General features: G+C 41.9%; 1 protein-coding gene across 1 annotated transcript; it reads left to right on the top strand.

The window, feature by feature from the left end:
- Window positions 1–1,497: 1,497 nt before the first annotated feature.
- LOC134219994 (zwei Ig domain protein zig-8-like) lies at window positions 1,498–14,307 on the top strand. The gene is made up of 4 exons (XM_062698914.1): window positions 1,498–1,708; window positions 13,175–13,277; window positions 13,410–13,597; window positions 14,028–14,307. The coding sequence occupies exons 1-4, from the start codon at window positions 1,507–1,509 to the stop codon at window positions 14,249–14,251; spliced, it is 717 nt and encodes a 238-aa protein (XP_062554898.1). The 5' UTR covers window positions 1,498–1,506; the 3' UTR covers window positions 14,252–14,307.
- Window positions 14,308–14,849: the final 542 nt, after the last annotated feature.

Genomic DNA, 14,849 nt, shown 5'->3' with positions numbered 1-14,849 from the left:
ACACACACACACACACACACACACACACACACACACACACACACACACACACACACACACACACACACACATACACACAGACATCACCTCAATCTGTCGGCTGAGTCGATCGGTATATAACACTATGGGCTCTGGGCCTTCTATAAAAAGTTTGTTTTGAGCGATCATATAGCCTTTACGTTACTTAGTATACGAGAAAGGCAAAAACGGAAAATCCTAAAAATCAAACGAATGAACTTTGACAAAAGCTGCTGTATAAATCGCTTAAAAATAAAAATAAAAAGTCCACGTAGACTTTAGGTAAACCCCCCCGTCCCCCTTCGTAGACTATTTAGACTTTTTCGAAACCCCCCCTAGAGTCTACGTGGTTTATGGACAGCCCCAATGTCACAAGTGTAAAACAAATTCTTCAACAATTTCAAAACATCCCCATCAACAGCTACCTCTGCACTAACACCACTAGGTCTTCCATCTCTTCCCGCCACCATGTACTTGTCTTGAGAGTTAATGGTTGCTCATCCTCGCCGTCTCCCTCTTCATGGGACAAAAGCCTCCACTACTGCTCTGCGATCTATTCCAATGGTCGATGTCGTCCGCCAGGAGCATATGCGACCGTGATGATAGTGCCGTTCCTCTGCACGCCGCAGATCTCCTAATAGCGCCTTCGGATGCAATGTTGAACAATAAATTGAAACTGCATCACCTGCTTCAATCCGTCTAAGATCACACACGAAGGACACTTCGTCGCAATCCGTATACTTGATTTTGAGCCATCTCAGCGTTGCACGATATCAGTCTAATCAGTTTCGCCGGAAAACCGTGTTCGACAATATCTGCTACAGCTCATTTTCTTTTCACCAATCCGTACAGTGCTTCGAAATCACTGAACAGATGGTGAGTCTGCAAGTTGTACTCCTGAATTTATCAAGGATCATCCGCAGGCTAAACATCCCAAGTAACATTTCAAGTTTTATTCGCTCAAGGAATGGCTTTCAAGATCAAATTAAAGATCTATTAATAAACCGCCTTTAAACGACAACCTTTGATTACCACTATAAGAGGGATATATGACCAAGTGACCTCTCGATAACCACTATAAGCCTTCCTCTAGATAACCACTATAAGAGTAAAATGAAACCCTTTTAAACCACTCCAAAGGGAATTTGCTGCGGCATGTCAAAATGCTTTGAAAAGAAATAAATTTGCAGAAAAAATATTAACAAATGAATTGTTGATGCCAATCATGATAAGAATGAGCCAAATACTATTTTTTCAGGTTTGTAGCAATACGTAACTGAACGAAGTATTACCGATTGTGTTCTGTGATTTTCATTATCACTAATTACCGATGAGTTTAATTGCTAAGCATTTCGGTTGAATCTTCTAACATCGCTCATTTTTAAATGATGAAAGAATCATTACACTCAAGAATGCAGTTACACGATTTAAATGAAATTTACATTACATTAATGAGCTATTTCTTTTTCTTTACGATAGGTCTCATGGATGCGTAAGCGGGATCTACATATACTGACATCTGGCACCCACACCTACACCGGGGACCAACGGTTTTCTGTGCACCACCCTCCGGATTCGGACGATTGGGATCTGAAGATTGCGTACGCCCAGCCACGGGACAGCGGTATCTACGAGTGCCAGGTCAACACAGAACCCAAAATCAACTTGGCCGTCTTCTTGCACGTCACAGGTGAGTGAGATGTTCACCGTATCTGTAGTCAACAGATGAAGTCTAATCCTTTCAAAACTAATTACTCGGTTCATATCCTGACAGATACGTATTAAATGATAACGCGTGGGGCATAATAATTCACTGGTCGACAGAGTGTTGCATTTGTTGTTCTCGATCTCTAAAATCGATTGATTACTGGCGTTTGTTATTTGATTTGGGAAAATTCCCAGATTATGTGGTCATAAATTAGGAAGGAGATCTTCGCTTTAACGGCGTTGAAGTCACTTACATGTTTGCATGATGACATGTTCAGATAAGTTCAAATACTAAGTTATTACGATAATCTCAGCTATTACGATATCTGGATGTCCCCATGAAAGTTTTTCAGGCAAAAACGGGCCTCCCAGGGGAAGCGATAAGTAGGAGTTTTGAAAACTGTTCAGCAGCATATAATCATAATAGCACATGGAGACGCACGGTACATTTGAGCAAATTTTATCTCATCCGTTTTATTAAATAAATGAATAAGTGTGCAAACATTTTTATGGACCTTGTATTTTGGGAAACCTGAACCTAATTGCATGTTGTATAATTGCATTGCATGTTCTTGTTTAACATGTCGAACACTGCTATCAAGAAATCGTTAGAATCACGATTTTAAACAGCAGGTTCCCGAGCGATTTTCACAATTCTTTCACGATTGTCTTATCAACCTCATCTAGTTTCTACTATTTTGCTAGTTTGCTATGTTTATAGGGGTCCTATTTTTTATGCTGGATCAGCTGGAGTACAGATGCAGTCATTTAAAATGTAGAAAATTTCGATTTACCCAATTCAACATGAGAAACATTTACCGATTAAGAAGAACTTCAAAAAGGAAATCAACCAGCTTTACCCTAAAGCCTTTGCATATTATATTGGTTTGATGCAGATGTACTAGGTTCTCCGAATTGTTCTGGAGCTCAGATAAATTGGTCTACCAGGTCAACTCCGCCTGGTATGCAATCGCAATAAATCCAGAATGTCCACACAAGTCCCTAAATCCCTTGCGTATTATGTGCACACAAAATTAGTTTGATACATATGTTCTTGTAGGAAGCAGGGATTATGCCCAAGGGTTTGAAAACTTCTCCCCAGGCCACCTGCGAGTTGTGGGGCTTGTCTAGGATGTGGTGGGGTTTACAGTGGGCCCTGTTAAACTATAAAAACTGCATGTATCCGCAAGTAGGCCTCACCAAAGCGGCCGTGTGCCGCTCAAAGCGCACAAGCCCAAGTCCTAGTATCAGGTGGGACACAAAACAGACTTGACACGACGGCCCTCCGACGAGACAGGAGGTTTGCGCAGGCCCAATAAGCCGACTGAAAAAATATTACGAACAATATAAGAGATAATGCGACTCGATCAGGGCTTGGATGAATGAAGCAATGAAGATGAGGACCGATGCTTCAGCACCAGATATACTCCCGAGGAAGGTAGCATCATGAGAGAACAGTTTCAAAGTGCTTGGTGAAGAATGCTTCCTCGCTCCATATAGCACTGCTGTACGAAACAGCTGGAGAGTGAAATCAAACACCAGCTAGTGCAGAGAATATTTAACTCTCTTGCCTCACTTATACTGAGTTGCGCATTTCAGTTGGAATGAATGTGTGCAAGAGAGGTATATGATGCATTCTATCTCTTTCTCGCTAATATGGTTTTGTATTCACACAACACTCACTCGCATCTGAAACACTGCCGATGAACGAAGGAACCATCCTCGTTTCACACTGCCCTACTGAACGATGCCTCCTCGGCACTACCCGGCTTGCGAAGATGTCATGTTCAAAACTCCCCACTTTAAATGTATAAAACAAATGCTTCGTATTTGCCTTTTCCCTTGTTTGTGCAGCCAGCAGCATGTCATCGAGATCGAGCGCACATCAATCGGTGCACCGAAACTAAAACCTCACTGCGGGCTAAAAACGAAGCATTCGTTCGTTTTTGAACGAATTTTCCAAGGCCTGGACTCGATACAATCGGCAAAGACCTAGGCGCCGAATAAAGGCTCACGATTAGAAGCTTGGAACATGGAACTGCAAGTCGCTAGGGTTCGCAGGTTGCGACAGGATGATCTACGATGAACTACAACCCCGCTACTTCGACGTTGTGGCGCTGCAGGAGATTTGCTGGACAGGACAGAAAGTGTGGAAAAGCAGGCATCCAGCGGCTACCAACAACGGTTACATAAACGCAAAGATGTGCAAGCTGAGGATAAAAGGCCGTTTCTTCAACCATAGCATTATCAACGTGCACTGCCGTTGACCAGTGCGATGTGAAAAAAGCATTCTATGCACTGCTGGAGCAGATATCCGCGGAATGGTAGTCCGAAGCACCTTCTTTCCCCGCAAAAATATCCACAAGGCCACATGGAGATCACCTAGAAACGGAAAACCAAATCGACCAAGTTGTAATCAACGGTAAATTATTCTCCGACGTCACGAACGTCCCCACTTACCGCAGTGCGAATATTGAATCCGACCACTACCTCGTTGCAGTATGCCTGCGCTCAAAACTGTCGACGGTGTACAACACGCGTCGAAGTCGAACGGCGCTTCGAACGTATGGAGCTACGGGACAAAAATCATAACTTACATTCTACACGTTCTAACTCAATGGTGTCTTTGGCAAAATGGTTGTAAACCAGATTGTCTACTAGTTACATTACTGACCTATGTTAAATTGATAATTGCATAAGTGATGTAAACGCCAAATTTCATAACATATAATATGCGTCGTATAATCGAGATCCATTTGGGAAAATTGTCACTTATAATAAAAACTAATATTTGCGTAGTTGACCTATGTTGAATAGATAATTGCGTAAATTCCGTAAACGCCAGATTTTACGATATGCCTCAAAGAATCTTTTTACGAAAAATTTAAGGTATGATAACAGTTTCTATTACACCAATTGACCAATTTCCAATTGATCATCTCATAAGTGACGTAAACGCCAGCTCTAATGTTTTATACTATAGAATCAGGATATCCTTAGAAATGATTTGAAGATTTTTTTCCACGACGGTATCAAAAATCATTGGAATTTGTTAATTTTTTTTCCAAGTTCGTTTATTTTGTAGGCTCAGGCGTGTATAACACTTTACGGAGCCATGGTTATTGATACGTACAATCAATATCATCTTATAAAGTTAGTAACAGAGGGGTAGAAGCCAGCGTATTCGTGGTGACTCGAGGTTAAGTTTACAATGTTTAAGGATGGGCGGGGATTAGGATTCGGGAATCATGGAATCATCATAATCAAGGAATTCCAGCTGCTCATCCGATCATTTGGCATCAGGGACGATGTGGCGTGTCGTCGTGCTCGAGAAATGGTTCGACTGGGAGCATCTTCCGGATGGCCAGAAAATAAATTTTGACCAGAGGATAGTGTTGTTTTCAATGTCGTTAATTTTCAATGGAACTAGAGCCACGACAAGCAGGCTCTTATTTGAGCTCTCAGCCTTCGACAATTTTTGTGTGTAGGTACTATGTCCTGAGCTTCCATCAAAAGCCCATTAGCATACAAGTTTTACCGTCTTTGAGCTCTTTACCGAAAGTTGCTGCATAATGCTTAGCAAGGTACAATTCATTAGGTCTTGAAAAGCAACCGCAGCGGACGTTTACCTCGCAGTACCTCGTTTAAAGTACTTCGAAGCAGATTGTCCTTTCTTTCGGATAAATCCAAGTCAATGTACAATGTCAGTGCCGCTGTCATAACCTTCTCCTGATTTGCGCTTGAGCTACTTGATATATTGGCCGCAAATACTAGCTCCTCAGGTTCATTATTTGAACAATCCTGAAACGGTTTTTGAGGTCTTCCCTTTGCGATGTTGAATGAAGACTCGGCAATTCCTTCAATATTTGTATTCGGATAGCAAGGAAGATTTACCAACGAAGACAACCAGCGAGAGTTTTGATTCTCGAATTTCTCGGATGATCGAAAGCTCTGTGACCATTTTTGGTCAATTCTCAATCAAAAGAATTTGCAAAACTGCTTGAGTTCTTTTTCAAGATCCTCGGAGAAATTATCTGGGTTATATAAATCCGACAGAAACTTCAACACATGAGCTTTTCGTTGGGATGGATCAATGGAAGCTATTGTTTGTGTATATCTATGTTATTGAGCGCAAGAGTATCACCTAGAAAATCGTTAACAGCTATTAATAGAGCAAATAAGAGCAGCTGGAATCACTTCCATTCTTTTAAGAATATTATAATTAAGCTCTGGTGCGATTTTCCGAGATGTGTTTTGATGTATTTTTTTAAAAAGCTGTTTGAAGTTGTAGATTATTTCTTCCTGTATACCGTCGTGCGGGGCTTCTTTTGACAAATCAGGGGCTACTTTGGACATTTTAAAACAAGAATTTTATCGAAAATTACTATAACATTGTCATTATCACAAATTGGGTGTCTTGTTGATAGTTGGATGGCAACTTTCTGTTTCAAATTTGGTATTTTTTTCATTTTTAAATTTCAAAAAATCAAAAATCCAAAGTAGCCCACGGAGTCAAAAGAAGCCCCGCACGACGGTAACTTCAGGCCCATGACTTTGACGGTTTACTTATCATAATGATCGAAATATGTCCAACTGAAACACATTAAATTGGATCTTACTTACCTACTTGATTTTACACTTTCCATATCGATTTTCACAGTGAAAGGTACCGTTAGAAAACTTAGGGAATGCAAAAGATAGTGAAAAGCATAAATCAGGTGATAAATCATCCACTTTAAGCGATGGAAATGTTTATAAACACGAATTGTTTTGATTGTCTCAGTGACCTCACAAAGATACTAATGCGCATACAGCATAATTGAAACATATGTTAATATCATGGTCTACTTGATTCAACTAAATACGAGAGTCGATTTTTCCATTTTTGTCCAAGAGACAAAGCACCTTAACATTGGGCGGCTACAAGACGGTACACGTCCCAAGACTACGCGCAGCAGCTGAAAGTGGCACTCCCAACGGAAGAGCAGTTAGGCACGGCATCTCGTGAAGATGGCTGGAGAGATATTCGATCCGCCATTGAAAGCACCGCAACCGCTGCACTAGGCACGGAGGCCCGGGATCAGAGAAACAATTGGTATGACGGCGAATGTAAGCAGTTAGTGGAAAAGAAGAATGCAACATGGGCGAAATTGCTGCAACACCGCATGAGGGCTTACGAGGCACGATATAAACGGGCGCGGAACAGAGAAAACTCGATTTTCCGTACTGCCGTAATATGAAATAGTTACGAATACGCCATTTTCCAAAAATGGTGTTAACGAGTACTACTCGTCGAGCTCTTTAATAGAAAAATGGAAAACATGCATGTTGTAAAATGGCGGTTACGTCACTTTTCCAGATTACGACAGCGTAGGAAAAAGGGCCAGCAGGAAGATCGAGATCGTGAATAGACGGAGCAACTGTACCGCGCTAATAACACACGAAAGTTCTATAAGAAGTTGAACCGTTCACGTAAGGGCCAGGTGCCACAGCCTGATATGTGTAAGGACATATACGGGAACCTACTAACAAATGCACGTGAGGTGATCCAAAGGTGGTGGCAGCACTACGAAGAACACCTGAATAGTGATGTGGCAGACGAAGATGGCGGTATGGTGATAAACCTGGGAGAACGCGCGCAGGACATAATATACTGGATCTCCAGGAAATCCAGGAGCAGATTGGCCGGCTGAAGAACAACAAAGTCCTTGTGGTTGACCAACTACCAGGAGAGCTATTCAAATACGGTGGTGAGGCACTGGCGAGAGCTGGGTCATTACAAAGATTTGTTAGGCGTAAGTTTTGACTCAGGAGTGAATGGAAGGTGTCGTGTATCCCATCTACAAAAAGGGCGATAAGCTGGATTGTACCCCAGCAGCACACATGTACCGCGTAGGTCACTGCAACTCATATGTGACCAGATTTGGTCACAATCAAGTTGCTGGAACCATTTATGTCTGACTTGTGCTGCTCGGGTAGCAACTACCGCCCAATTACATTGCCGCCTACAAGGTATTCTCCCAAATTATATGCCGACGACTAGCACCAATTGCAAGAGAGTTGGTGGGGCAGTACCAGGCGGGTTTTATGGGCGAACGCTCCACCACGGACCAGGTGTTCGCCATTCGCCAAGTACTTCAGAAATGCCACGAATACAACGTGCCCACACATCATCTATTCATCGACTTCAAAGCCGCATACGATAGAATCGATCGGGACCAGCTATGGCAGCAAATGCACGAATACGGATTTCCGGATAAACTGACACGGTTGATCAAAGCGACGATGGATCGGGTGATGTGCGTAGTTCGAGTTCCAGGGGCATTCTCGAGTCCCTTTGAAATGCGCAGAGGGTTACGGCAAGGTGATGGTCATTCGTGTCTGCTATTCAACATCGCTTTGGAAGGGGTAATACGAAGAGCAGGGATTAACACGAGTGGTACAATTTTCAATAAGTCTGTTCAGCTATTTGGCTTTGCCGACGAAATAGATATTAATAATATGTATTATTATTGATATATTATTAAATAGATATTATTAATATATATATTATTGAGAAGATGGAGGAAGCCTACATCAGACTGAAGAGGGAAGCCAAGCGGATCGGACTAGTCATCAGCACGTCGAAGACGAAGTACATGATAGGAAGAGGTTCAAGAGAAGTCAATGTGAGCCACACACCGCAAGTTTGCATCGGTGGTGACGAAATCCAGGTGGTTGAAGAACTCGTGTACTTGGGCTCACTGGTGACTGTCGAAAATGATACCAGCAGAGAAATTCGGAGACGCATAGTGGCTGGAAATCGCTCGTACTTTGGACTCCGCAAGACGCTCCGATCGAATAGAGTTCGTCGCCGTACCAAACTGACAATCTACAAAACGCTCATTAGACCGGTAGTCCTCTACGGACACGAGACCTGGACGATGCTCGTGGAGGACCAAAGTGCACTGGGAGTTTTCGAAGGGAAAGTGCTGCGTACCATCTATGGTGGGGTGCAGATGGCGAACAGAGCGTGGAGGAGGCGAATGAACCACGAATTGCATGAGCTGCTGCGTGAACCATCCATCGTTCACACCGCGAAAATCGAACGATGTGATGCCAACCGGCATATGTGTTCTCCTCCCTCGCTGATTCGTAGACTCCCGCTAAACGTGGTGCATACGCTTCGATGGTATGTTGACGCGCTAGACCAGGGCTGCCCAATGTACGGCCCGCGGGCCGGATGCGGCCCTCGGTTCCATTTTTTGTGGCCCGTGGCATGTAAGAAAAATAACCTTATAATCGGCCCGCCAGCTTTTCTATCTGGCTCCAGAAGTTTTTTTTATTATTAATTATTCAATATGTAAGTTTTAAATCAAAGCTCGCGCTGTAAAACCATTAATTTGAATTTGAAACGAAAAATAATATTTTACATCATTTGAAATGATTGCATAAGCGACTCCAAGATACAAAACCCAAATGGTTGATGGTGGAATATCACGTTTTCAATAAAGATTGGTCAAAGTAGTTTATCTTCGCGTTGAAAAAAGAAAGGCCGGTTTGATTAACTTATTCGGAAATTTTTGCTATATTCATGGAATAAAATCTGAATCCTCTGAAATTCTCTCTACATTCTCTGAAATATAATATTTGAGAGGGCCCACGTAGAAACTAAAGTTGATAGAATTTCAAAGGTTTCAATTTAAATTTACATTTATTGATTCAAATTATTGGAACAATCCTTAGTAACATTTTGGTTTTATACCACTCTTGTAGAGAAAATTATGGTCTTCAAGAGCGTTATAAAACGTTACTTGCGATGGATTATAGAGGCTACAAACTCTTTTCACTCATGCTAATACGAAGTCAGAAAATGCAGTACGGGCCTGTTTTGCTGTTAGAAAGATTTTGGCAAAACGGATGAAACCTTTCCAGGACGGAGAACTTGTTAAGGAATGCATTTCGGCTGTTGTTGACATCGTGTCCTAAGGAAACAAGGGTCATTTTCGACTGACATAGAAATTGGCAGCTTTACTCCCAATGCAGGAACAACTAACAAGGAAAACCTGAGGGTTGTTAAGCCCTGTGTAAAAGAATTGTATTATTGCGAATTTAATGCTTGAGAGATTTTATTCTTTTCGAAAAGAAAATGGCACTTTTTCTACATCCTTAATAGATGAGTGAATTGGCTTTTCTAGCAGATATCGCCAAATATCTCAATGACTTGAACATAGAGCACCTTGGCACCTTGCTGAAATCTGGTACATTTCTCTTATCCTGTTGAAAACAGCTCATGAAAATCTGTTCAACATGCTGGTAAAGTAACATTTTCATTTTTTTAACATCCGGTAAACGGTTTGAATACATTAATTCAATGTTTTAAATGGATCTCTAATGCATCGACGAAATCAAAGAAAGATTGTTTGAACGCAATTAAATCGTGTTTAGTTTTTCTAGAAAATGCAAAAAACAATAATTATTTTGAAAATATTTAAAAAGTTATGTGCAAAATATTTTCTGGCCCGTTAGCAAGTGTGAATTCTAAAAATTGGTTCCTGGCTTGAAAAGGTTGGACAGGCCTGCGCTAGACGATAATGCCGCTCGTAAGTTTCACCGTCGGTACGCTGATGTATGGCCGCACCGGCCGTGCGCGCGATGACGTCGGAGGATGTTTAGCGATCGGTGATGATGCCTACGATGGCGTCGACGGATTCTACACGGACAAAAACTTTCTTCTCGTCGACGTGGACGGTTGTTTTGCCTGCTTAAGGCGCGGGAATTTACGGACGCTGCCTTTTTCGGACCACGTGCTCCTCGGGAAAACTTTGCAGCCGATAGGTGGGGTCTAAAAGCGGTCGTAACGAAAGGTGTGATGTGTCGGCAATAAACCGATGGTGCTACGAATCTGAATTGTTAAATGAAACACCACGCACAATGTTTCAATTATGTATAGTTATATTATGAGCTAACAAATCTTCGGTGTTCTCTTTACCTTCTAATATTCGTTTCTACTCGCACTAGTTGCCTACCAGAATTTAGTTGCGCTTTACTGCAGAGAAAGGGAAATGAAAATCATGTCACTAAACGCCTTTTTCAACACACCACGTCACGGTACACAAAATAAAACTACTCCAGCCTTTTCCATGTATCGTCACAAATTGAACGATTTGAATCTTGGAATGTCCTCAGATACCGCGCATTATGGTATTGTCTTCGAAATTTGCGCATTCAGACGAAGCTCAATTTGCGAAACGAAGAATCTCAAATTTGTTCATACCCAACCCTTTGAAATAGTGACATCTCATTCTGAAAGCTGATTCTAGCCAGAAAGCAAGCCTCCTCTCCGAGAAAGGTAGAATGCCAAGTAAGGAAAGGTCAACGTATTCCTTTTTGTTTGACCCGCAAGTCGTTGGCCGCTAATTGACATGCTTCGGCGCTGGTAGCTGAACGTGCTGGTGTGGCATCTGCATCACAGATGTCATCGATTCTCGTTCGACTAAAGCAGATCGCAATTGTTGCGTCCTGCTGAGTCAAAATTCTACATGTCCCATATTTCTTCATTGCACCACTCCGGGTCAGAATTGTTCAACCCTCGTCAGTCATCGACCGTGCCATAATGGTCGATGTACTGCATAATAAATTTCCAACGAAAGGATCAATTTACCAAGTCAATGTTCTACGCCTGTTTCCAACCGGCGCTGTTCCCATGCCACATGAGCGTGCTAACGCTGCAATGTGCATTCTCTTTTAATCATGTCTCTCTCCTTGTCGTTCTATGTATTGATCACTGATTGGCTACAAAATATATAATGACTTCAAATACCTCCAGGTCACAAGAGTTTAGCTTAAGTCAAAATGGTTAAATAAAATCAATCATGGATGTAAAGTCATCAAGTGTAGTTCATTGGAAAAGAACTCCCTAAATTATAAATGTATATTACACTGGGAACTCGAAGTATATATTTTTAGCGTGGGTAACTCATATGTTCATTTTGTGCGAGATGTTTTAGTGGTGATTCATTCTAAGATTAATCCCATCAAACAAATTATATAAAGAACTGAACTAAATATGATAAATTACTTAAACCAATACATCGCCCTTTGCTATCGCTTTTACCCTTCTACTTATGATTTTATGATAATTATTACATACACATAATACAGAACGAGGAACGCGTCAGTCGAATAGCGTTAGGGTTGGTTGAGAGCTTAGATTCAATTCTCGTCTTCGACCAATTTTTTTGTAATCAAAAAAGGTTGGCGAATTATATAAAGAATCTTTCCACGACGGATGTTTAAAAATAGATTATATGTAGACACAAACACATACCATAGTTCTTTTTTCTCGTGACCAGAGACCCAATGCAATGGCTTGCTATATTGACTTAATGTAATATGTGCATGGGCCTCAGCCTAATGCGAATCGTTCATGGAACTCGTGCAAGATTGCTATAAAATCAGGCATTATCTAGTTGGGTGCACTTTGACCGAAGTTCCTTTTGTCCTTCTGCTGATCAGCTTTTAAATGATGTTGGACTCCTGCTAACCAGCTAGCAACCTATCGAACGTTCCAACGTCCCCATAGATTCCAAACTTTCGCAGCCAATCCATGATCTCACGGCAACACGTGGCATCGATACTAAGTTGTAGATCCTGAACCGTTCTCGAGCTCATAACCTACCTGTTTTTATTATCTGATCATGTTTTAAGGTGATTATACAACAAGCCAGAAATCGGCCATCTTGAAAACCACGTGCTTCTTACAGTAAATTTTCAAGAGTTCGAGTTGAGAAAACTATAAGCATTTCCACCCAAAACAAATCACCCGTCAATAGGATGCCTTACAGTTGATTTTCTACAATTCATGCAGGCTACGAAAGAGTCCTCTTTTATTCTCCACTAGTAAGGAGGGGCCCTCCTTAGCCTAGCGGTAAGATGCGCTGCTATACATCGAGACCATGCCGAGGGTGACTGGGTTCGAGATCTGGTCTAGGCATTTTTCGGATTGGAAATCGTCTCGACTGGGCATTAAAGTATCATCGTGTTAGCTTCTGAATATACGAATGCAAAAATGGTAACTTGGCTTAGAAACCTCGCGGTTAATAACTGTGGAAGTGCTGAATGAACACTAAGCATTTAGGCGGCAATATCCAAGTTGAGGATGTAATGCCAATAAGAAAAAGAAGAAGCTATTCTTCTTCACGCATAAAGTATCAAGCGAATACATTATGTATCATTAGGGTTTGTTATAAAGAAGTGAAATGTCAAAGAGTCGATATTTTATATCATTGATTGGGATGTTGCATATTAAACATCAGATGATAAAGATTTTTTGATTCACTGATAGTGCGTTTATTTGTTCGAAGACCCCAGTTTAGATTATTTCCATAGATTTAGCATCTGATAATCTTTCGCATAATTCCTAACTTCACCATTTTGAATCGATTTGTTTCGCCCCATTTTCCACCAGCTGCCCGCGCCATGATCATCGGCTCACAGGAAGCACACATCCGTAAAGGCAGCACCATCTCGCTGTCCTGTGTGGTCAACTTTCACGCCCCGTCAATCACATGGTAAGTGACGCCTTATCACTTTCACTCATCACCGTCGTCGACGCTGCACGGGGTCGCCATTTTGAGTGACGTCCAATAAGCGTTTGGTGAAATTTTCTCAAAACCACATTCCACCGTTTCCCTACCCCGCAGGTACCACGGCACATCGATTGTCAACTTCGATTCGGCGCGGGGCGGCATCAGTTTGGAAACGGAGAAAACCGACGCCGGCACCAGCAGTCGGCTGCTGCTGACCAAGGCCACCGTCAGCGACTCCGGCAATTACACGTGCATCCCAGCGGGGGCCATCCCAGCCAGTGTCCAGGTGTACGTGTTGAACGGTAAGTAAGACTTCACCTGTCTCGGATGCACTGTGGGCCGCAGATCGAAATCAACACATTGAAACATGGTTGGGAAAACTTCTTGACTATTCTGGCCATAAATTATAGCCTCATTTGTCACAAAAACACAAATTTTGAACGTGGCACAAACTAAAATCTTCGCGGTTTATACAATTGTTGATATAAACATCAATATCCCAGTTCTGCGATATTGTGCCACTCAAGAAATAGATTCACTTGTTAGATTTTATCATTGAATTTCCATTTGTCGCCCATTGTGCGAAGTGTTTTCGAGTTTACAGTCCTCCCGCATAGTTATGAGTGATAAACGTGTAACTATTTGCACCGTTTTTTTTTCTATCCCATCTCTGCCTCGCCAAACATACACACCCATTCACATACACATCCGGGATTGGTGGCGGCCGTGCAGGTGAGCATCCCGCTGCGATGCAAACAAGTGGCCAGATGGCACTGCGGTTGGGATCTGCCGGTTTGCTTCCGCTCGTGGTTGGCCTCGCTGGTGCAACGATAGCCGCGCTCGCCCCATGGATGCTGGCAATTAATGGGCAAACTTTGACGACGACGACAGCCGCCGCAGCAACGATGGCAACGATGACGATGATGGTTAGTGAAATGCACCTCGGTAGTAGGTGATCCTGTACATAATCAAAAGTGACGCGTGAGAAGTTCGTAGAAGATTGTAAATTTTAAGAGAAAATAAATTAATGTTTTAAAAATTGGAATCCTTGTAAATGGTTTTGATGAATTCCGAAAGATATTTATGTTGAACGTATCTGAAGGTAAGTGTTGATTAATTGAAGCCAGTCAGAAATCGTGGTAAGTAAAGCTTTTTATCTTTTTATTCTAATCGAGGAGTTTGTAAAAAAATCACGATGGTATGGTTAAGAAAAAATGATATGAAACAAGTAAACATGCCCGATCTCGCTCGGGTCGTTTTTCTCTCTCGGACAAAATTTTAATCGTTTAGTTGATGGCAGCGACACACTCTAGATCGAATTCAATTCGAGCTTGATTTGGCTTTCTTCAGAACTGCATTTTGATAATTTTCCAACTTTTCCCGTCAAATGGACAAACTCTTAGGGCATCTTTAGTAGAGTAATGAATTGTATGGGAGTTAGGAAATGAAACTGGAGCTGTAAAAATGCCATCCCATTCAACAGAAGTTGTAGTTTCAAACATTCGAACATCCATTTCATTGAACTTTTGATAGGCACTCAGAAATTATTCATAA

This window comes from Armigeres subalbatus, chromosome 3, assembly GCF_024139115.2.
Source record: "Armigeres subalbatus isolate Guangzhou_Male chromosome 3, GZ_Asu_2, whole genome shotgun sequence".
In the NCBI taxonomy this organism is placed as follows: Eukaryota; Metazoa; Arthropoda; class Insecta; order Diptera; family Culicidae; genus Armigeres; species Armigeres subalbatus.
Note: the sequence above shows the minus strand (reverse complement) of the source record. Positions and strands in the feature narration are given on the sequence as shown.